Here is a 22,633-nt window from a genome sequence, read left to right on the forward strand (position 1 = left end):
CTACATTTATTTTTTCCAATTTTTATGATTGTAAAAATGAGCAGGCAAGATTAGGAATTGTGTCTGTGGGCCAGTAAAGGAATTCAAAGTAGGATATTTATATAATGCAAAGAGTTAGAGGAATGCAAATATTTATTTCAATATAAAATGAGTGAAGTTTGATGTTATCAAAGAGAGTTTTAATAAAATGATGAAAATCTAATTTGACCAGGTTGCTTTCTTCATCATTGTGCATTGTGTGGTGTGTTGTCTCGTTTTATTTTGTGACAGCCCAGTGAATAGTCTAGATTGACTTGGCAGTGAGCAGTATGTTGCTAATCACTAGGAATGAAATGCAAAATAAATATTTTGTCACCAATAATTATGCTGTTCCAGCTGATCTGCCAGAAACCAAGTGTAGATGTTTAGAGATATCTTATTTGTATAACATAAAACATTCATCCCCCTTTTCTCATTAACAGTTTTTTAAAATTCATGATAAGTCAAAATGGTTAGTATTGTCTCTTTTGAACAAAGAAGTTATAGATCAAGTCTATCCTTCTAGAATATTCTGTTAAACAACCAAATGTCTTGAGAATAAGGCGCTACTCTTACCAATGACTCTAATGAAAACAATAGTTTACCAGCAGAATCTGAATTGTTCAGACTTCTAAATTACCAAGGGTGCAGGGACCAATGATGGACAAGGATACTAAGGCTCAAAATCCTTATTTATACAAGATGTTTCTCAATATTAGTAGGCTAGTTAATAATTAATCCTAGTTTCAAATACAAACATGAATGACAACAGAGCCCAGGACCCCAACTACCCTTAAAATATAGAGTGATAGATGACAAGGTATACTGTGTACATGCTGTTAGTAGTGCATAGAGCAGGCGTTGTTCAGGAAGATCGTCATCCTCTAGGCAAGGAGCGGAAATGCAAACGAGAGTTGCTTGGGCTGAGAAGATGAGTAGTAGAGGTATAAACTAGAGAGGGAGTAGGACAATGCTGCTGCATCCTCGTAAGCCAATACCACTTCTAATAATTGTGACTGAGGTTGCTTCTTAAAGGGACAGGGTGCCCAGGTGACAGGCCAGGCCAGCAGATTACTACATTCTTCTGCCTCCAACTTCCAGTTCCCACTCCTTCACTGCAAATGGTTAGGTCCCCTTTTCCAAGTCAGTTTCCACTGACATTCTTCTCTGCTGATTCCTCATGGCCGAGGACTGGGATCTTGTTTCTCATCTCAAATCCCCGAGCTGATGGGTCTCGGGTTGGTCCGGAATGTCTTTTACAGTCTCTAAAACCTCTACTTTATGCCCTACTTACAGATTCCCAACCTTACTCTCCTTGGCACTAACAAGTGGCCTAAGAGCAGACCCCAACATGGGAGCTTTCTAATTTCTATCAGCAAATAGGCAGGTCAAAAAGTTTCTATTTAGCCATGCTTAACTCTGTCGGGCATCTCATGCCCATGTGCTTTTCTTTTTACTTGGCTGCCCCACCTTCATTCCCCCCTGTAAATGCTCCATTTCTCACTCCAATTCCTTTTCTTGCTTCTATTCTGTCTCTGCCACCACTACCGCTGGTACCCCGGAACCAGCAAAACCTGCCTGATCATAGGGTGCTATTCCACTTAGAGCCCTCACTCCCTGTAAAGGCTGGCTGCAGCAGCTGGTGGTGCTGATTAATTTTCCTGTCTATTTCATATATGAAACAATGTGTAAATGGTGGTTTCTGTTTTAAATGTATGTTCTATACAGCCTCTATGTCACTCTTGTTATTTGTACCTATTTAAAATTCCCTCCGTGCTTCTGAAAACGTGGTTTCTCTGTGCAACATGTGGCCACCATCATCTTGACTAAGGGCAAGGAGGTCAGGTCAGGTGACCTCACTGCCATCTTGACTAAGGACAGGTTAGGTAACTAAGTCACCATCTTTACTGAGGTAATTCTTGCCTTGTCTCACATTTTACTTATGTTTTTGTCTCTATTTAGAGACTCTTACTGACTCTGTTACATGTGTGTTTTGTGCAGTGCTTTTGTGCTTTTGGTAGGGCCCTCCAAAGCATCCACTTCACCCAACTCCAGTTTAATACATATATATGTGTGCATGCATGTGACTTTTGAGTTAACTTTCTGTATGAACATAAGTTAGCTTTAACTCTGTGTGTATATGTGTATAAGATTTAAATTCAACTATATTTATCTGTACATGTGCTTACTGTCAAAAATATTTTAAAGCTAACCTCAGCCTTTCCTGTAAGCTGTTCTCTACTATCATCTGTTCTACCACTAAGCTTCTATTGCAAACAGCTTTCTCTTCTTTGTCTTTCACAAATATAAATCTCACCTGCTAAGATAAAAACCAGTACAGTCAATTTGAACTCAACTCTCCGGGCAGATCCTATGCTATAGTTATAACTTACCTATACCTGGATAAACAGCCCTTGAGTGCTCACAGATCCAGGTAATATGGTATTTAAATGTTCAGTTATTAAAGGAATCTTCATAACAGAGAGACAGCCTGGCTCCTTGTAGCAGCACCCCTTCTCCTCCAAAAAAGACAGAGGACAGATGGATACAGAACGACGTTCATCTGCAATTCACTTCAGCAAGTCAAAGTGCTAACTACTGGGGAAAACCTGCCTTCCATCTAACCTGAAGATCTCAGACATGGACAAAGAATAAATAGAATAGACTGTTCAGCTGCACAAGCCAAGGTAGACTTGTCTTCCTATAGATTCCTAACACAAAGGATCTTCTGAAGTCTGGCAGGCCGTGCTTCTAACAACAGAAGACAAATAAAGTCCTGGTGCCCCATCCTTGATGATTGTGGAGAACCCCGAGGAGTTCTCTATCATTTTATTATCAATAACTCGAGTAACATTTTATCCTTCTCAAATCTCTGATGTAGTTTGACAGCTCAGAGGTTTTGTCAGTTTACAAGGAAAACCCCACCAAACAAATTTAGATACAACTTCTTAACATGTTCTAAATAAAGGGTGTTTTATGATATACAAATGCAAGTTATTAAGGTATGGGTGTGGGGACAAATGCAAGTTATATTTCTCTCCCATGCTGCCTTTCATAGCCTGAATGTATTAATGTTACTATGGCAGAGTTCTACTCTAACACTGTGCAAAAAACATCTGTCACGGTCATTCTGACATCAATATGCTGCTGTTTATACAATTTATGTGTCTAAAACTTATGTTTTCACAAACTCAAAAACTTCTTGTGAGTTTCAGGGAACCGAATAAAAGGAATCACCTTAAACGGGTCAGATACATCCCTCTCAATTACCTGGTCCTGAAAAATTTCTTTCTTTCTAAACTTAACTTTGTCCTCTCTGCTCTTCCAACACCTTGCCGGGCCCAGAGACACCAGACAGTTTCACACCATAAATCCTGGTGAGGAGTAAAGCAACCAGCTAACCCATGACTGACATTCCAGCTTTCTCAAGATGCCCAAGATAGACTGATGCCCACAATTAAGCAGGAATCAGTTTTGAGAACCTGACATAACAATCCTCTCAACCTGCTATGCCTAAATTCCCATCTTTTTATTATAAAAGAAAGGCAGGAATGTTGCAATCTGCTAGCCTGGCCTATCACATGGGTACCCTGTCCCTTTAAGAGACATGCCCCACCCACTTCCAATCCTCCTCGCTCCTCCAGGCAAGCAGATCTCCAGTCTTTTCTCCAGCCAGCTCTCTCTATTTGTCCTTCTTCTGGAGAGACAGTTCTGTGTTCCTACTTTCTCCTTACCCTCTTCTTGTTCTCTCTCTCTCTCTTCTGTCCCCGCTTCTCTCTCCTCTTCTCCAGACCCTATAACCCCTTATTCTTATGTCATTTGCAATATCCACCAAATAAACTCTATACACATGCTCTCTCTGCATGGTGTATCATGTCTGTCTCCCAGATAGCCTCAGGTCACCCCACATTATGAATGATAACATGACACCACCTCCTGGCTTTTTTTCTTTTGGCAATATTAATAGTTTTAACATAATTTATTTATTGATTCTTTGGGAATTTCACATCATGCACCTGAAATCCACTAAATTTTCAGTCCCACCATATCCACTCTTCAACCTGCAGCATCCCCAACAAAAGAAAATGAGCATCAACAACAAAAATTAAAACAAAACCAATCAACCAAACAAACAAACCAAAAAAAAAAAAAACTTCACTCCTCCATCTTTTCCCACTTCTTCATTCCTCTTAGTGGCATTGGGAACCCTTGTGCCACACAGCACACACTTTTGTTGAGTCAGCTTTACTTGCAAATGTTCATTAAATGAGTCATTCGTCTGGCTCAAGACCTGTGGTTTCTGGTACACCATCCTCACTGGGTTCTCTAAAAACAACTCTGACATGTTCATGGAGTTCCTATGGATAGCATTCCACGGGACCAGTAGCTTCAAAGGTCCAGCAGTTTATAGATTTTGTAGATATTAGGGGTGGGCCAAGCCAAGACCCCGAAGGTGGGCCTGCGAGGATACCTGAACTGGTCAGTATGGACCTCTGGGGTTACCATATCAAGTAAGGGGTGCCGCCAGCTCTCCTACACTCATGCAGTCAGAGACAGATTTTGCTCCTCCTATGGTGAGGGGTTGCAACATCTTTACTGAGTGCTGCAGGGGTGGTATTCTGTCATGAGAGTCAGGGCCAGCTACCTTGTCCTGTAAGAGGCAGGGCCAGCTTTCCAAGGCCCAGTTCAACACATCCCTCTGATTTCATCACACATATTTTTTCATGGCCTCCTCTGGTAACATGGACCTAAAAAGCCCCAGATTGTGGGCCAGGCCATGGGCTTCCAAGTGACCAAGCAACACAGGCCTCAGACATGAACACAGATCCTAGCTGCAGTAGGACTATGGACCCATACATGGTCCTTGGCAGCAGCAGGACATGAATGTCCCCACTGCCCCAGGAGGCGGCACAACACACTCAGATTGACATGGTCCCAGTGGTAGCATAGCCTTTGGACACCAACATGTCCCCAGGTCATGGGCCAGACCTCAGGCATTCTCATGGTGTCCTATGTTAACAAGAACCACAGATATCAACACAAAAACTGGTTGTCGTATGCTAGGACTTAAACACTGTCCTCTGCTGCAGCTCTGGCAAAGACATCACGATGGCACCGGGTAGCAGCACAATATTAATATTTTAACCCGATTGGTGGTATGAGTACTCTTGAGGTCATGCAATGTTGCTGGACTTTATTATCGAACTTTCTATGGATGGCCGTCCCCAGATAATGACATTAATTATGAAAGCATGGTGATTGCTTAGATTTGCCCCACTAGTGTTTATAACCTGAATCAACCCGTTTTCATTGATCTACATTCTGTCACACGTCTTTTCACTTCTTCTCCATTCTGTACATCTGACTTCCTCTGTGACTCGCTGCCAGGTCCGAACACTCTTCTTCTCAGAGTTCCTAGCTCTGCCTGGAAGTCCCACATAATGTTTCCTGCCTAGCTATTGGCCATTCAACTATTTATTAAGAATAATCACAGTGACACATCTGCACATAATGTAAACAAATATCCTGAAACAAAGCAAAGCATACACACAGCAGAGCATAAGTCCTATTGGAAAATTCAAGAAATGAATGGAATGTCACTTCCACAGGATAATTCAGGGTAGAGCAGTTCTCATTCGTAAACACTTCTTATAACTGGCAAAAAGAGATATTTTGTCTTTTGGAGCATTTTACATGTTGTGTGTCTGTGTTAGTATATGTATGTATGTCTGAGTGTATGTGTGTGTGTGTGTTTGTGCACACCACAACACCAGTGTTGATATAAGATACCTTTTAATACTCACCTTTATTCTTCTACCAGGTGGATGGCAAAAATTGAATTCAGGTTGTCAGACTTAATGACCAACCCCCTTACCCACTGAGCCATCTCAAGAGCCTATGCAATATTTATTTTTCTCATTCTTGGTTTAGTACACTATCTCTTTTCTCAAAACTTTAACTTGCTTTTTAAACTGTTATATTATTTAATCTGACAGCTTTTCCATTTAATCCATTGCAAAAGATTAGAAGGGCCATGTGCTACTCCATGATTATTTAAATAATCCTTTCTATGGCTCGTCTTCCCCTCTTGGCTTCATAGTCACAAAGTAATCTACTCATATTTTCTGGCAAACTGGTAAACATCACAAGAAATGATGAATTTTCCCATTGAATGGAAAATTCAATCTTTCATAGGGACAAAATGTCCAGGCCTACTTTACCACATAATATTCTATTCCTCCATAGTGTCAGTTCTCCATTAGTTCTGCATGAATCCACTTTGAACAACTGCATGGTTATCCCAATGCTCTGGACTGTGGCTCTTCCTTCTTGATGACATTAAGCCTGCCCTAAACCATTTCTTACTTTGTATCTGAAAACACAAGAGCTCCATATTCACTATCTTTAAGATTAGTCAGTAAGGCTAAGTGTTATTTCTTTTGCTAGACTTAATATGGTTCCTCTAAACAACTACACCCTAACTATATATTCCACACTTAGATTTCAGGGCATTAAATTTTTATGAGCTCAATTTTCATCAGTTTCCTAAATCTGAGCAGCAATTTCAGTAATGGTATATGTGCTTCACAGACAACAACTGAATATGCATAATGCTGTTTAATTAGAAAAACTCAAAAGTTAAGTTTTCCATGATCCTTTTTTGAAAGCAATTTTTCATAAGATGGCATAATTTTTAGAGTTTTGTTGAGCCTGGTGCTTTTCTTTTGCCTGTACTCCTTAAAGTTGTTTCATTTAGATCAAATGATTAAAATAACTGTGCCACGTGACTTAAGAGATATTTCTGGAAATTATCTAAAATTATACCTGTGGCTTATACGAGAAAATTAGGCTCGGTTAATGTTGGCTATTGATTCTTGCTGATGAGAGTAATCTCCATTACTGGTGACCTCAATCTTATTCATAAATATTTCTCAGTAATTTTAGCATATTTTATTATTGACACTCTGGGCACAAAATACAACTTTATTCTTTCATGCAGTGTTGTATTTTAGTCAGAGGACAGAAGTTCTCCCCCAGAACAAATTTTGTAAACAGGTTTGTGAGACAAGCAAGCAGTGAGCAGTGACTACAGTTTCCTAGTAGTTAATATGCACAGAAAATAATGTATTCCTTTATTTAAGATAGGGTCTTATTTAACCCACACTGGCTTCAAACTTTCTGTGCAGCTGAGCGTGATCTTGAATTTTGGATACCATTGTTTCTACCTCCTAAATTCTGGGACTGCAGATTTAAGTAATTATACCCAGTCCTTGGGGTGCAGAAGACAGACCCTCTCTATGTTTGGCAGGTACGCTCCTAAACTCAATAGGCCTCTGGTTCCAGAAGAGAGAACTCAACCAAATCACTGACTTTATTTATTTACTTTTTGCTGTAATCTGTCTCACATCCAAACTTCCAGAGGCTTCCCTATAAAGTCCTTATACTTGAGAAGGTGAAAAACCATCCAAACTCTTACAAGGGAGGGACTGCTTTATTGTCCCAGCCGTCCAGCTAACTTAGCCCCGAAATAATCACACAGAAACTGTATTAATTAAATCACTGCTTGGCCCATTAGCTCTAGTTTCCTATTGGCTAATTCTTACATCTTAATTTAAGCCATTTCTATTCATCTTTGTATCGCCATGTGGGAGTGGCTTATTGGGTAAAATTCCCAGCATCTGTCTCAGGTGCATCCATGGTATCTCTCTTACTCTGCCTTCTTCCTCCCAGCATTCCATTTAATTTTCCCTGCCTACCTAAGCTCTGCCCTATCAACAGTCCCAACGCAGTTTCTTTATTAACCAATGAAAGCTGCACATGGACAGAAGGACCTCCTACACCACCAAACTTTCCAAGGACTATGGCAATTTTCAGGCATCAGTGTTCTCATTGCTAAGGAAGAAACTCTCTAGAGTAACTGGGCAAATCTCTCACACAGTGTCATCAGGGTTCAAACACATATATTTACTTATCTACACAGCATTTACTACAAAATTTTCAGTGAGAGTTTCTAGTTCAAGTATTGTGTATTAGTCAGGGTTCTATAAAGTCACAGAACTTATAAAATAAATATCCCTCTCATTTCTATCTGTCTGTCTGTTTACCTGTCTCTATCATATATATGTATATATAACATATATACATATATATGTATGTATGTATATATTGTAGAATGCTATTTTAACTATGTAAAGTTGTGCTACGTTTGCTGATGCTGCAGAATATTACTTAAACTCTGTAAAGATGTGTTGTTCGTGCTGTATTGGTTTAATTACGAAAAGATGTGTTGCATTTGTTTCACCTTGCCGGCCTAAGGGACCAGATTGATCTAATAACAAACCCAAATGGCCAATAGTTAGGCAGAGAAGGGATAGGTGAGGCTGCCAAGCAGAGAGAATAAATAGAAGGAGAAATCTTGGCTTCATGAGAGGAGAATGAAGAAATAGAGAAGGAGAAGTGGGAGACGCCAGTCAGACACAGAGAAGCAGTGAGAGGAGGGTATACAGACGCAAGAAAGGTAATAATCCCCGATGCGAAAGGTAGACAGATAAACATGCTAATTAAGTTAAAAGAGCTAGCCGAAAGTGTGCTTAAGCTAGGAAGAGCATTCAATACTAATAAGTATGCGCGCAATGATTTGGAACTGGTTGGTAGTCCGTGTGTGTGTGTGTGTATGTGTGTGTGTGTGTGTGTGTGTGTGTGTGTGAATTTATTGGAACGACTTACAGTCTACAGTCCAACAATAGCTAGCTGTGAATGGAAAATTTAGGAATCTAGAGTTGCTCAGTCACACAAGATTGGGTGTTCTCAGTTGGTCTTCTGCATATACAGGAGTCCCAAAGAAGTAGGCTCCAAAACCAGTGATCTATCACTACTCCTAACAATCTTATTCATTCTCAGATTGCTGGTTTAAGGGCATATATCACCCAGAGTGAACTGCACTTCCAGTTCAATGGAATGTTTGTTGCAGCTGCAGACACTTCTCCCTCAGGAACCAGTTACTTCCAGGCAAGCAGAATTTAGTGTTGCAGGAACAGGAAGCAAAATCCCTCCTGGTGGGTCATTAGGGGTGCTAGTAAGTGGAACTCTTCCTTTTACCAGTCCTTGATTCCTGGACCCTTTGATACTGGCTTTGGAAGAAAGAGTACCATATATTGGATGATCATTCATCAAGCATATACTGCCTTATAGGGAACCCTTCCCAGTCCTTCATGCTGTTGATGCCTAATTGACACTGTAACTGTGTCTTCAAAAGGCTATTCCATCTTTCTACCAGGCCAGTTGTATCAGGATGGTGGGGAACCTGGTAAGGCTAGTAGATTCCATGATCATGCGCCCACCGTTGTACTTCCCTGGCTGTGCAATGAGTCCCCTAGACAGAAGCAATACTGTATTCTGTATTAAGAATGCATTCTGTAAGTCCATGAATTGTGGTTTTGGCAGAAACATTATATGCAAGAAAGAAAAATCCATAAGCAGAATAAATAGTTGCACCAGTAAGGACAAACTATTGCCCTTTCCATGGAGGAAGTGGCCCAATGTAGTCAACCTGCCACTAGGTTGCAGATTGATCACCCCAGGAATGGTGCCATATCTGGCATTCAGTGTTGGTTTCTGCTGTTGGAAGATCTGGCCCTCGGCAGGAGCTGAATTCAGGTCAGTCATCGTGAGTGGAAATCTATGGCTTTGAGCCCATGAATATCCCACGTCTCTGCCACCATGGCTAGTTTTCTCATGTGCCCATTGAGAATGAAAGGAATCGCCTGGGGGAGAAGCTGACTGCCCACAGAAAGGGTCATCCTATTGACTTGATTGTCATACCTCCTCAACTGAAGCCACCTCTTGGTGAGCATTTACATGAGACACAAGTATTTTCATATCCTTTGCCCATTTGGAGAGAGGTATCACCTACTTCTTCTCCGGATGTCTTTCTCACCAATTTTCCAGTCATGCTCTTTTCAAGTCCCTGAACATCAGGCCAGTGGACAATTGCATATCTGTTCATTTCTTCTTCCAAAAACCCTGCAGTACCACGTGTACTTGCAAAGATTTCTTTTCACAGGTCTTTTTCTGGGTTGTAATGCTGCAGCTGCCCACTTTGGGTAGTGCCAGCATAATGTGAAGAATCATCCGTAAACTAAATCCTAGTCTCCTCTTCCTTAGTCAACTGATAAAAGGGAACATGCCATGAGGCTATAGGTGCATGCTTGGTAGTATAGTGCGGAACATGCCATGAGGCTATAGGTGCATGCTTGGTAGTATAGTGCGGAACATGCCATGAGGCTATAGGTGCATGCTTGGTAGTATAGTGCGGAACATGCCATGAGGCTATAGGTGCATGCTTGGTAGTATAGTGCGGAACATGCCATGAGGCTATAGGTGCATGCTTGGTAGTAAAGTGCATTGTATCAGAAAGAGAAATCATATACTTTTGGGAAACTTCTTCATATAACTTGCTTGTGCCTTTAAGACCTGCTGTGGGGCTTGATTTTGCATATACCACGTCCATTTGATACTAGATTGTTGCTGTGCACATCCTACTTTATGACTTGGTGGGAACTTCTTCCTCAGGTACAACAAATGCTTGAGAACCTGATAGTTCAAAGTTCTCAACTTCAATGGTGTCCTCCCACACAATCCCACTTCAGGTTATAGGAGCCCATTCTTTGCCAATTAATGCTCTTACTTTAGTCACTGACAGCCTTTGAGGCTGAGACTTGAGTTTTCGCTGTAATTCAGCCAAACTTATAATGAAGGCTTTGGTTTGATTTTCTGCAACTCGAGCTCCTTGACTGCTGGAGAGAAGACTTCCTTCCAGGGCACACTTAAAAACCGTTAGACTGTTTATTTGCATCAATAGCTGGTCAGCTTCATCACCGTCTTTCATTGTAGTTCTTCAGCATATTCTGAAGTTGGTAATTTGTATCATAAGAGCTCATTCCTATCCTTTATCAATTTAGTCAGACATAATTACTATCAAAACCTACCAGCAGTATCATTTTCCTTATTTTCCCTCAAACTTTTATAAGTTTCAAATACAGATAAATCTAAAATGGCTGAAAGACACTTAAGGAAATGCTCAATGTTCTTAGCCATCAGAGAAATGCGAATCAAAACAACTCTGAAAATCCATCTTACACGCATAAGAATGGCCAAGATCAAAAATACTGATGACAACTTATGCTGGAGAGGTTGTGGGGTAAAGGGAACACTCCTGCATTGCTGGTGGGAATGCAAGCTGGTACAGCCCCTTTACATATCAGTATGGTGATTTCTCGGAAAATTAGCAAACAACCTTCCTCAAGACCCATCAATACCACTTTTGGGTATCTACCCAAATGATGCTCAATCATACCCCAAAGACATGTGCTCAACTATGTTCATAGCAGCATTGTTTGTCATAACCAGAACCAGGAAACAACCTAAATGCCCCTCAACTTAAGAATGGATAAGGAAAATGTAATATATTTACACAAATGGAGTACTACATAGTTGTAAAAAAAAAAATAAGGACATCTTGAAATTTGTGGGCAAATAGATGGATCTACAAAACATCATATTGAATGAGGTAAAAGAGACCCATAAAGAAAATTATCATATTACTCATTTAAAGTGGCTTTTAGACATGAAGCAAAGAAAACTAGCCTACAATTTACAATCCCAGAGAATCTAGACAACAATGAGAACCCTAAGAGAGACATATATGGACCTAATCTACACGGGAAGTAGAAAAAAAAAAAGACCTTCTGAGTAAATTCCTAGCATGCAGACCATGGGAGAGGGTAGAAAGGGAGAAAAGAGTAAGGAGTAAGGGAGGGGAACAGTAAAATCAATGAAAAAGTTTTATAAAGGGGATCACTAAATACATTGGCCCTCACTATTGATGAATCTAGATAGCCAAAGGCATTTGTCTCTTTAAGTTTTAATATAGTTTAAACCATGTGTTTTCAGAACTTTCCATGTTTCTATGAGAGAGACAGAGAGAAAGAGAGAGAGAGAGAGAGAGAGAGAGAGAGAGAGAGAGAGAGAGAGAGAGAGAGAGAGATTGGGTAGGCTTCAGTGATTGGATAGCTGAAGGCATTATTGAATTTGAAGGGGCTAGTTAATTAAAAAGTGTGTTCCAGATACTTAAAAGATTTATCCTTATACCTCTGTTTCTCTAGAACCACTCTGGTACCAAATTCTGTACTAATCTGGGTTCTCTAGGGTCATAGAACTTATGGAATGAACCTCTCTCTCTCTTTTTCTCTCTCCCTCCCTCCCTTCCTTACTCCCCTTTTTTTATGTGTGGAATTTATTGGAATGGCTTGCAGCAGGTTGCAGTCCAACAATGGCTAGCTGTGAATGGAAAGTCCAAAAATCTTGAGCTACTCAGTCCCACAAGGTTGGGTGTCTCAGCATGTCTTCTGTATATTCTAGAATTCAAAGAAGTAGAGAAGTAGACTTTAAGCCAGTAAAGGAATGCATATGTGATGACAGAGGTGAGGCCAAGCAGGCAAAGAACTAACACTTCCTACATTTTATTTCTATAGGCTTCCAGCAGAAGGTGGGGCCCAGATTAAAGGTCTCCTTCCAGGCTCAAAGTCTGGACTAAAGTTGTTTGTTATCATGCATCAAGATCCAGAAAAACAAAAGCATGTTGTTTTCCTGCCTCAAGATCTTGGACACAAGTATACTCTCCGTTTCTGGACAAGTAAAACTAGCCATCACATGGTTCAGCAGATTAAATAGCTTGCATCTCAAGCTGGTGACTTTAATCAATAATCAGAAGCCACATAAGAGTGGAAAGAAAAGCTGATGCTTGAAATTGTTCTTGGATCTCAACATGTGCACTATAGTTTTCATACTTCCCCTGACATATCTCTTCTGGCATTCAGACAGACAGACAAACAGACAGGCAGGCAGGCAGGCATACACACATGCACACATTCACGCACGCACCCACGCACGCGCACACACACACACATAATAATGAAATTTAAAAAAATCAAAATGAACATTTAGTTGAGAAATTCCTATGCTAGCTGTCTTGGAGGACAGGACTTATTTTTTTAACAGAAAAGAAAGGAAGAAAGAAAGCAGAAGTGCACATGGGAAAATAAAGGCTGCTCCTGTAGTGATTTTAATTGTCTGTGTTGTACAGTTTTTCAGGAAAACTTCACAGGGAATAAGTCTGCCTATAGCTCTATGTCTAGACAAAGCATATGTCTAACTTAAGTGCACCGTAGTATATGTTTCCCAAAAGAACAGCATCCAGGAGACTGTGGTTGTGGATTAAATAACAATATGCATTGCCTTCAGATGTGTGACTAGCTATAATATTTGAGTCTTTTGTGTATAGACGCTCTCCTATATGTGTAGAAAATTACTTTGAGTATGATTGCAATAGAATATGAATACTTCTTGAAAATGAATAAATAATTCTCATTTTTGAAATAAAATTGAAGTTAGGAAAAGATATAACAGACTAAGAGAATGAAGACATTGTGCATGTGATTATTTAACTCCATGTATCTAGCATAAACACCAAGAGTAAAATGGTTTCATGTCAACTACAGTAAGACTTTTGTTGAATAGAGAAAAATAGAGACCAGAAAAGCTTGGTTTCTTCAGAGACAAACTATAATTACTCATGGACTTCTTTGAAGCTGTAATTTTTTTCTTTTAATACTTTTGTTTTTCTTTTATTGAAAATAGATTCTTTTTTCATACACTCCCTATATTCCTCCCAGTTCTTCCCCACCTTCTCTCCTCTCTGGATTCACTCTCTTTCTATCGCTCAATCAAAAGAATGGGCTTCTAAGAGATATCAAATAAACATAAAAGAATAAAATGTAATAAGATGAAGCAAAATTAGTTAGACACCTCAACCCAAAAAGGGGTTATGAGTCCCAAGACAAGGTACAAGAGTCAGAAAACAGCTTGGTCTCAGTCAGGAGTCCCATAAAAGTACTAAGCTATAGGTTGTAAGATATATGCAGAGGACCTGGTGCTGATTTATTTAGACCCTATGCTTGCTGCCTAGGTCTCTGAGAGCATATAAGCATCTTGCTTCGTTGATTCAGAGGGCTGTATTCTGATGGTGTCCTCCCTCCCATGTGGCTATGACAATCTTTCTGCCTCTTCTCTCTCGGGATTCCCTGAGCTCTGAGGTGAATTTAATGGGGACCTGCAATTTAAACTCTCTCTCCACATAATGTTTGGCTGTGGGGCTCCGTATCTGCTACCATCTGGTGCCTGAGAAAGCTTATGTTGATGATTGGATAAGATACTGATCTATTAGTATAGCAGAATATGATTAGAAGTCCCTTTATTTATATTTACTGATCTATAAGTATCACAGAATATCATTAGGAAGCATATCGATTTTTGGACCCCATATTATTAGATTTTCCCTAGGTCTCTCAGCTATCTAGTCTTTGATTGTTGGTTACCCAAATAGTGTGAGGTATTGGTTCCTTCCCATGCAGTGGGCCTTAAGTCAAACCAGACATTAGTTGGCTACTCCCACAATTTCTGTGCTAACTTTGCGCTAGCATATTTTCCAGGCAGGACACATTGTAGGTCAAAGGATTTGTGTCTGGGTAAATGCCCATGCTTCTCTTTCAGTAGCCTACAAACTACTCTTCAAGACCAAAGAGACTAAGAATAGAGAGGTGAGGGATCTGTGTAGGCTCCATCTTGACTCCTCTATGTTCAGTGACATATGTTGTTTTCTTCAGCAAGGAAATCACACTGTCAGTTTGAAGAGCAACATTTTGTTTTAGCAAGAGCTTGGGTTGTTTGGGGATTTCTATGATACCCCCTTGGTCAACAACTCAAATGAATGCAACTCTGGTCTACCACAGGAATCCTTGCTTGGCTATAAGAAATGACCAGTTGATACTCCATTTATCTCATAACTAAGAATCTTTTACTAGGGTAACTTTCAAAGATTCTAGAAGTTTCCACTGCACTAGGTTTCTCTATCACCCCCAATGTCTACCAGTTCCAGCCTTTTCTCTCAGTATTCCCTCCTTCCTCCCTATTTACCCCTCTTATAATGCCCCTCCTTCTCACATCCCAAACTGCCCCTAGTCCACATGTAAAATTTATTCTATTTCCTCCTCCTAGGGAGACTAAATGCATCTCCTTTGGATCCCTCCTCTTTCTTTACCTAACCTCTCTGGGCCTACAGATTCAGCTTTATTATCATTTCCATAACAGCTAATACCCAATTGTAAGTAAGCACACACCATATTTATCTTTCTAGGTCTGGATTACCTGACTTAGGATGATTTTTTTTCTACTTCCATTTATTTGCCTGAAAATTTCATAATGTCATTTTTTTAACATCTGAACAGTAATACTATTTTATATAAACACTAGTTTTTTTAAAAAACATATTCTATCTTGTATAAACATTAGTTTTTCAAAAAAAATATTCTTCTTATATTAGGATTTTACAGTTGTTGAAATCAATGAATTATTTTGACAAATTCATATAAGTCCAGGCTTATTTAACACTTCTTTCAACTATACCTGATATCTCTTTTCAGTATCAGGATCCTGAACAACAAGACCCATTAGTTATTAGTAATTTTTATATTTTGCTAGATTCTTTTCAGGAAGCTCTTCATCAGATTTTTTTTGTCTCCAAAACTTTCACAATTTTGAGGATCGATGTATTTATAAAAATGTTTCACTCCTGGGATTTTCTTGATGTTTTTCTCAGGCTCTGACTGTAGAATAAGTTTTAGGTAGGAAGATTCCAGAAGTGAAAAATTCTAAGGAGACAAGAATTTAATTCATCACTGGGAATTGTGAGTTTGATCACCTCATCGAGATATTGTCTATTTTATTTTTCCAATGAGATGCTTTATTCTTTTCTGGAACTTTATGATGGTTCTTTCCTTAAATTTAGCCTACTCCTGTCTCTTCATCCAGAATGCTGTGTTAGCAGTATGTACCTGTACCTTCGGCAAGGATGTATATTGTTTTAAAAAAGGTTTTGCAAAATCTTTACTGAAAGACTCTGGAGTTGTGCTTCACCACTGTGAGGGAAAAAGAACTGCCTAAGTGATTTGGAATTTTGTTTGTTTCTTCTTGAGTAGATTTTGGCCACCTGATTTGCCCATTGAATTCACGTTTTCTAACCTAGCATCATAAAGCTGTTTATACTAATTTTTATACACCTTCTCACTCCTGGAATAAAAGCAGAAATGCCTCCAGCTCAGTTTATCTTTACTTACCATTTGGGGTTTCCCACCTCAGGCACCATCTCCTTTCTACTTCTTTCTTATTTGTTTTTATCCTATTGTCATTGTGGCGAAAGCTTAATCAATTGTGTTAATCCATCAGAAGGATAGTTTCTGTGTTATTATTACAAAAATCACTGATTTGGTTTCTGCAATTACTTTATGCTTGTTTTGAGATTTGATATCCTTTATTCTGCAATTACCTAAGATTAAAACTTAAATTAGAGACTTAGCGGGGCTGTAGATGGATTTCTGTTAAGAACACTTGTTGCTAATGTAGAGGACCCTGGTTCAGTTACCATCACCCTGGTTCAGTTACCATCACCCATGTGGTGGCTCACAGCCATCCTTATCTCTGGTTCCAAAGGATGTGATTCTGAGTCCTTCATCTAACCTCAGAGGATGCCCAGCAGAAATGAGATACAGATATATACATGCAAGCAGAAAACCCATACATATAAAATAAAATAAATCTTAAAAAATATCCAGGTGGCTACACACCTTTAATACTAGCACTTGGGGCAGGCAGATGTCTATAAGTTCGAGGTCAGCCTTGTCTACAGAGCAAGCTCCAGGACAGCCAGGGCTGAACATGACACAGCAAAACAAATAGACAAATAAACAAATTATACACACACACACACACACACACACACACACACACGCACGGCTTATTTTTCTTTTTATCTTATTGTCCCATGTCTTTGTGCAATATCTTTCCTCCTCCTAAATACTTTGAGTGCCTTCTGCACCTTTGGTAATTAATTGCCTTTCTCTTCATTCACTTCTCATTTTATTTCCAGTGCTGGGGTTCAAATTGAATTGTCTTAACGCTGAAATGTTCTCCCAGTTCGTGTTTATTTAGAGAGTGCCTTGCTATTAGTACAAAGCACCCTTGAAGTTGCCATCCTCTTGTCTCTGCCTCTAAGTGTGAGGGTTAGGGGCACACAATCACTCACGTCCTGGTATGAATTCAAAATATTTTTGAGGTAACTTAATATATCTTTCCCGACCAATATACTGCACAGATTTATGTAGGTTACTTTTCAAACATTTAAGTATATTATAGGTGTTATTCTGTGACTTTTGCATCTATTTTTGATAAGAAATATTAAGGATTATTTTCTACTTCTGGGCATAGACCCTTTCATCATTTTGTCTCCCCTTGTTTATTAATATTGTTACATAAACTTATTTGTCTGATGCATAAATACTCATACCTTTCTTCATCCTCATTTAGAGTGACAGTTCTCTCCATTCACGTACTTCTACACCATCTAAATATTTGAAACAGAAGTTTACTTCTTAGTGTTGGCATACCTTTGGGTCTTCATGCTTTAATTAAACTATGTCCTTTAAAATATACTTTGGGAAAACACAAAACTGAAGTGCTTCATGATTTAATTTAGCTGTAGATGCCAAAGAAGGTTTTTGAAATGTTTGTTTTGTTTCAGTTGATGAATTTTCCTTTCCAAGTTAGGAGATAAGATATAAAGCTCCCTCCCTTTTTAAGAAAGAGTTCCTGATCCTGTGTCAAAAAAAAAAAGAAAAGAAAAGAAAAGAAAAGAAAAAAGAAAGAAAGAAAGAAAGAAAGAAAGAAAGAAAGAAAGAAAGAAAAATATTCCTGGCAGCTCTTTGGAAACAGTCACTTTATTCTGCAGGCTTTGTATCCTAGTAGTGGAGAAGGTGAACCATCTGAGCTTAAAATCATGCCTGCCTGTTAATAGTTTTATGCTTCTACATTAATTATGCAACTTTTGTACCATCATCTTCCCTTGGGTGGGTCAGGAGAGTGAGAACAGACGTAGATACAGAAATAACTTTCTTCTTCCCATAGAAAAATCAGGGATTTAGAAAGTCCTTTTAAATTTCAATAGTTATGGAGAATAGGTTTTGCCTTGAAGAATACTGGATAGGTTTTATTTAAGACCATTCTTCTACCATCCTCCATGGGTGGCTTTTCCTTTCCTGGTTCTAAGAATGTGTTGAGGTCCCTGGATATAAAACTCATTAATAGGTGGTAACCTTCCTAATACTGCAGTTGTTTACAATTAACTTTTTTCTCATCGAGGTTCCAGTCAATTCTGTACCAGATAATTGATTCAGTTCCATTTCTGGATTGTAGTTTTTCCAGATGTATTCAAGTTTACAACCAAGGAGAGATATCACAGAGTTAAAATTAGAAAGTGTGTATTGAGTAAGCATTTTAAATAATAAAAATAAATATCTTAGGTTGTCTTTAACATGAAGCACATCACAGGAAAGAATTCCTACTGTAGAAATTACCACAGCAGGAGCTCCAGAAAGTGATGATAAAAACCCCCAGAACCATGAGACAAAGAAGGCAAGAAACCATGCCTAAGTTTTTTAGAAATAGGTGGTGGCTACAGCAGTCTGCTGTATCCCAGAGGAACCAACCAAACCCTCTCGTGTCTTTAAGTGTTACACAGATGTAGAATCAAGAAATTTGGTTATCCTACGCCATATCTGTTTGTCCTTATTGAGACATATCCACATGTTCTTTGATCCACAGAATTCCTGGGTATTTCTAGAAAAATCCTTCAAATGATCTCTGCAACAATCCATTGCTGAAGGAGTAAGTGTGGTACTGGCAGTTTTTCATAAAAAAAGTTTCATACTGACATACTTCAATGCCTATGTAATACAGATCTTAGCATAATAAGGGCTAAAATTCTGGATTGTCTAATTCTCTTGTTCCCTTTACTGAGCTTCTTTTAGCTTCTACCTACCAACCCTCTTCCAAAATGTATAGCCTCTCTATGATTTCCTCCTAGCAAATAGTCCATTGAGAATCTGCAGAGTACTTGAAAATATATGAGATTTTTGCTGGTGTTATGGCCTGACCTTGTAAGAGTGAATCTGCAGGAAGTCTCCAGCTTGCAAGCTACTGATGTTAGGCTCATCATCCAGAATACATCAGCTTCTGAGGGAGATGCTCCCAGAAGGTTGGTGATGTTTGTTTCTGCTTGCTGCCCTGCCATTTCCTGGAAATTACCTTCTTACCACCTTTCTGATGTAGACCTCATTTCCATTAGTAAGCTTCGCTGCATTTCCATCTCAAGTTATAAAAATAATTCAGCTTGTACTTTTTTCTAAGAACTTCCATTAAAACTTTTCTATTTAAATTATCTCCCAATATATTCTTTTGAATTGTGAAAAGTTCAGCTTAATTTTTAGACATTGTTCTACATGTGAAAGAAATAGATGGGAAGATTTAATATTTTACATGTCCAGGGATCAGAGAAGTCCGGAAACCCTTTGTTCTTCTTTATTTTCATCAATTGCTCTCCCTAAACACTTGCAAAATCTCTGTCCCTCTCTATTTGATTATTGCTACAACTCTTTAATTTGGAAAAAAGTCTTCTTTTTTAATTGAAAGAGCTGTGAATTGAAAGATGTTCATTGACAAAATGTTCCCACTTATAGTAGATCAAATACATGCATTGGAAGCCAATAAGATGTAATGCACTTCTAATGAAAACATTTTCCCGATCTCTGTTACAAATTTTTGAGCCTTTATGTTTATTTATACATAAAATAAAAAAATAATACATATGAGCAACTTTAGATGTTCAGAGAAGCTTATGGCTTGTAGAAAATTACAAAATTGATTGTAAGAATTGCAGGAAGTGTTTGGTATTTAATTTATTTGTTTAGTTTGTTGTATATTTTTAATATTAAACCTTTCTCTAAGGATAGTCATCAAACTATTTTCTCATTTTATTGGATGTCTCTTAGATCCACTAATACTTTCTTTTGTTATGTAAAGTGCTTTAATTAACTTGATGTAGTCCTATTTTCATCTTTTGGGACAATTTTGTGTGCTATAGGGGGTTTATTTGCAGTTTTTTTTTTAAGATAAATTTTTTTTCTCATTTTTTTATTCAAGATTTCCATCTCCTCCCCTTCTCCTCCCCCTTCCCTCCCCTCCCTTCCACCCATACCCCTACTCCACCCCTCTCCAAAGACAAAGAGCCATCAGGGTTCCCTTCACTATGTTTAGTTCAAGGTCCTTCCAGCTCCCCCTAAGTCCAGGAAGGTGAGCAACCAAACTGACAAGGCTCACAGTGAGCCCGTCCATGCTGTAGAGTTCACGTTCATCGCCGTTGTCCTTGGTTTCTCAGTCCTCCTCCACCGTCAGCCACATTCAGAGAGTCCGGTTTGGTCCCCTGTTTATAACTTTATCTTGAAGTGTGCCTGCTTTTTCTCAGATCAATCACCCATCAGGGAAATGCAAATTAACAGTAATGTATGATTTCACTACACTCCAGCCAGAATGGACATCATTAAAAAACAAATGGCAAAAAATACTGGATAGGACAAACTCTTACTCATGGCTGGAGGAAATGGAGAAAATTCATACTGGTGCAGACACTGGATATCAATATTGAGTCTTCACAGAGAAACTAAAAACACAACTAGAAAATGCCTCAGCTTTCCCTCGGGATAATACCAAATCATGTATGTATTCATACTTATTGCTATTCTTTTCATGATAAAAAGAAAATTGAAGTAGTCATGAAAATATATTACATATACACAATGGAATTTTATTCAGTGTAAAGAAAAATGCCCCCACCTGCCCAACAATGCTTGAGGCAAGTGAGAGAACTGGTCCTCAGGTCATAAGGGCCGGAGAGCTGTCCCTCCCTACCACCAGCTGCAACACTTGGGAGAGCAGGTTCTGCACCTCTCCTGAGCACCCAATAGAGCCAATCATGTTGGCAGAGCTGTGTGTGAGCCAGCTCCAAAATTATGAGCATGGAAGAGATGTTCCTGTTACTTCTGTCATATGGCAGTATGGGTGGGTGAAAGAGGCAGCACCCCCTTCCCAGCAGGCAATGAGGTTGTAACAGAAGGGGTGCTCTCCCTGCATCTCATCAGCTGCAGTTTTCAGGAGAGGGGACCCTATGCCAATCCTGAACAACATAGTAGAGCTGACCCTGAACATGTAGGTGCGGGAGTTCTGACCCCGAGGACATGAAAGCAAGAGATCTTGCCCTGCCCCTTGCTCATCACTGCAAAGAGTGAATTTGCCAGGCCAAAGCAGGAAAGCTCACCACGGTGGTGAGGAGAGCAGGTGGGTTGACCAATTCTGCAACTACTCAGGCCCAGAACCAGGGATATAAGTGGACCCACCCCAATATCCACCCCATCTGTGATCTGCTGGAGCACGTGAAGGGACAGGTCCTACAGACCCAAAGCTGCGGGATGTTCACAACACAGGGCAAAGGCAGAATAACCTAGAGGAGTTCCAGTGAGGGGAAGCATCCATAGTACAGCAAACACCAGAGGCCTCAAATCGGACCAATGACTCTTTGCAGTGAACACTTGCAAGTAAAGATAAAAAATGATGCACTGCATGACTCACCGTGACACTACGGCCTCCGTGATCAGACTGATTCTTTTTCGTCTCTTTTTTTCTTTTTCTTTTCTCTAAAACCTTATTTTATTTTATTTTTGGGTGGGAGTTGAAAGGGCAGAAGTTGGAAATGGAAAGACAGGGAAATGATTGGTATGGCGAAGCATGATGTGAAAGACAAAGAATAAATAAAAAAGAAGGAAAAAATAAAGAAAAATAAAATTTTCAGGAAAAACGAATCAAACAAGCGAGGTAACCTAGGGCTCAGAAAGGTAAACACCATATGTTCTTTCTTATGTGTAGATCCTAGTTTCTATTGGATTTTTCCATGGGAAAAATGTTTATTTTGAAATTATTTTAGCTTAGAAACACAAAACTTCTTGGGAGGGGGAAAGTAAAGAACAACACAAAGTTTGCAGACAACTTTTTACTTCATAACTGTCTCACGCCCTCATTTGCTCCTAGTTCCCGCAAAGAGAAAGCACTCAGCCACCCACAATAATGTTATTAATAGGGTTATGAATCAGTTTCACAAAGAAGTCAATGAATCCCATGATAGCAAATCTTATGGGTGTGGCCCTGACAATCCTGTGGAGCTCTTTTCTGTCGGGCTTGGTGCAAATTTTAACCAGCCGAATTGAGTCCTTTATGAACAGCCGACTTGGCTCGACAAACTGCATTACCTGATCCATTACTGTTTGCGGAGGCTGAGTTTAGGAGCTTAGCAGAGGATAGAGCACAAGGGAACCTTTGGTTTCTAATTGTTAAATATGCATATTTACACAAGTGTAGGTATGAGTAGAGGAGTTATAGACCAGTAAAAGAGAAAAGGTACACAAAGAAAAAAAAAAAAAAAAGCAGGCTTTAAGTGGAGGGGTAGGCTGGAAAGGGAGATAAAACACCAGGTAGGAAAACAAGGGAACCTGTTATTCTGTAAGCGAATTTAGAAGAAATAAAGGAAAAGAAGAAAGAAAGAATGAAAGGAAAAGGAAAA

The 22,633-nt window shown here is 39.3% G+C and overlaps 1 protein-coding gene across 1 annotated transcript; it reads right to left on the minus strand.

Moving 5' to 3' along the window:
* Positions 1-22,124: 22,124 nt before the first annotated feature.
* LOC119802313 (protein transport protein Sec61 subunit gamma-like) lies at positions 22,125-22,331 on the minus strand. Its single transcript, XM_038313295.1, has one exon. The coding sequence runs from the start codon at positions 22,329-22,331 to the stop codon at positions 22,125-22,127; it is 207 nt and encodes a 68-aa protein (XP_038169223.1).
* Between the last annotated feature and the right edge of the window lie 302 nt (positions 22,332-22,633).

This window comes from Arvicola amphibius, chromosome 15, assembly GCF_903992535.2.
Source record: "Arvicola amphibius chromosome 15, mArvAmp1.2, whole genome shotgun sequence".
Taxonomy (NCBI): Eukaryota; Metazoa; Chordata; class Mammalia; order Rodentia; family Cricetidae; genus Arvicola; species Arvicola amphibius.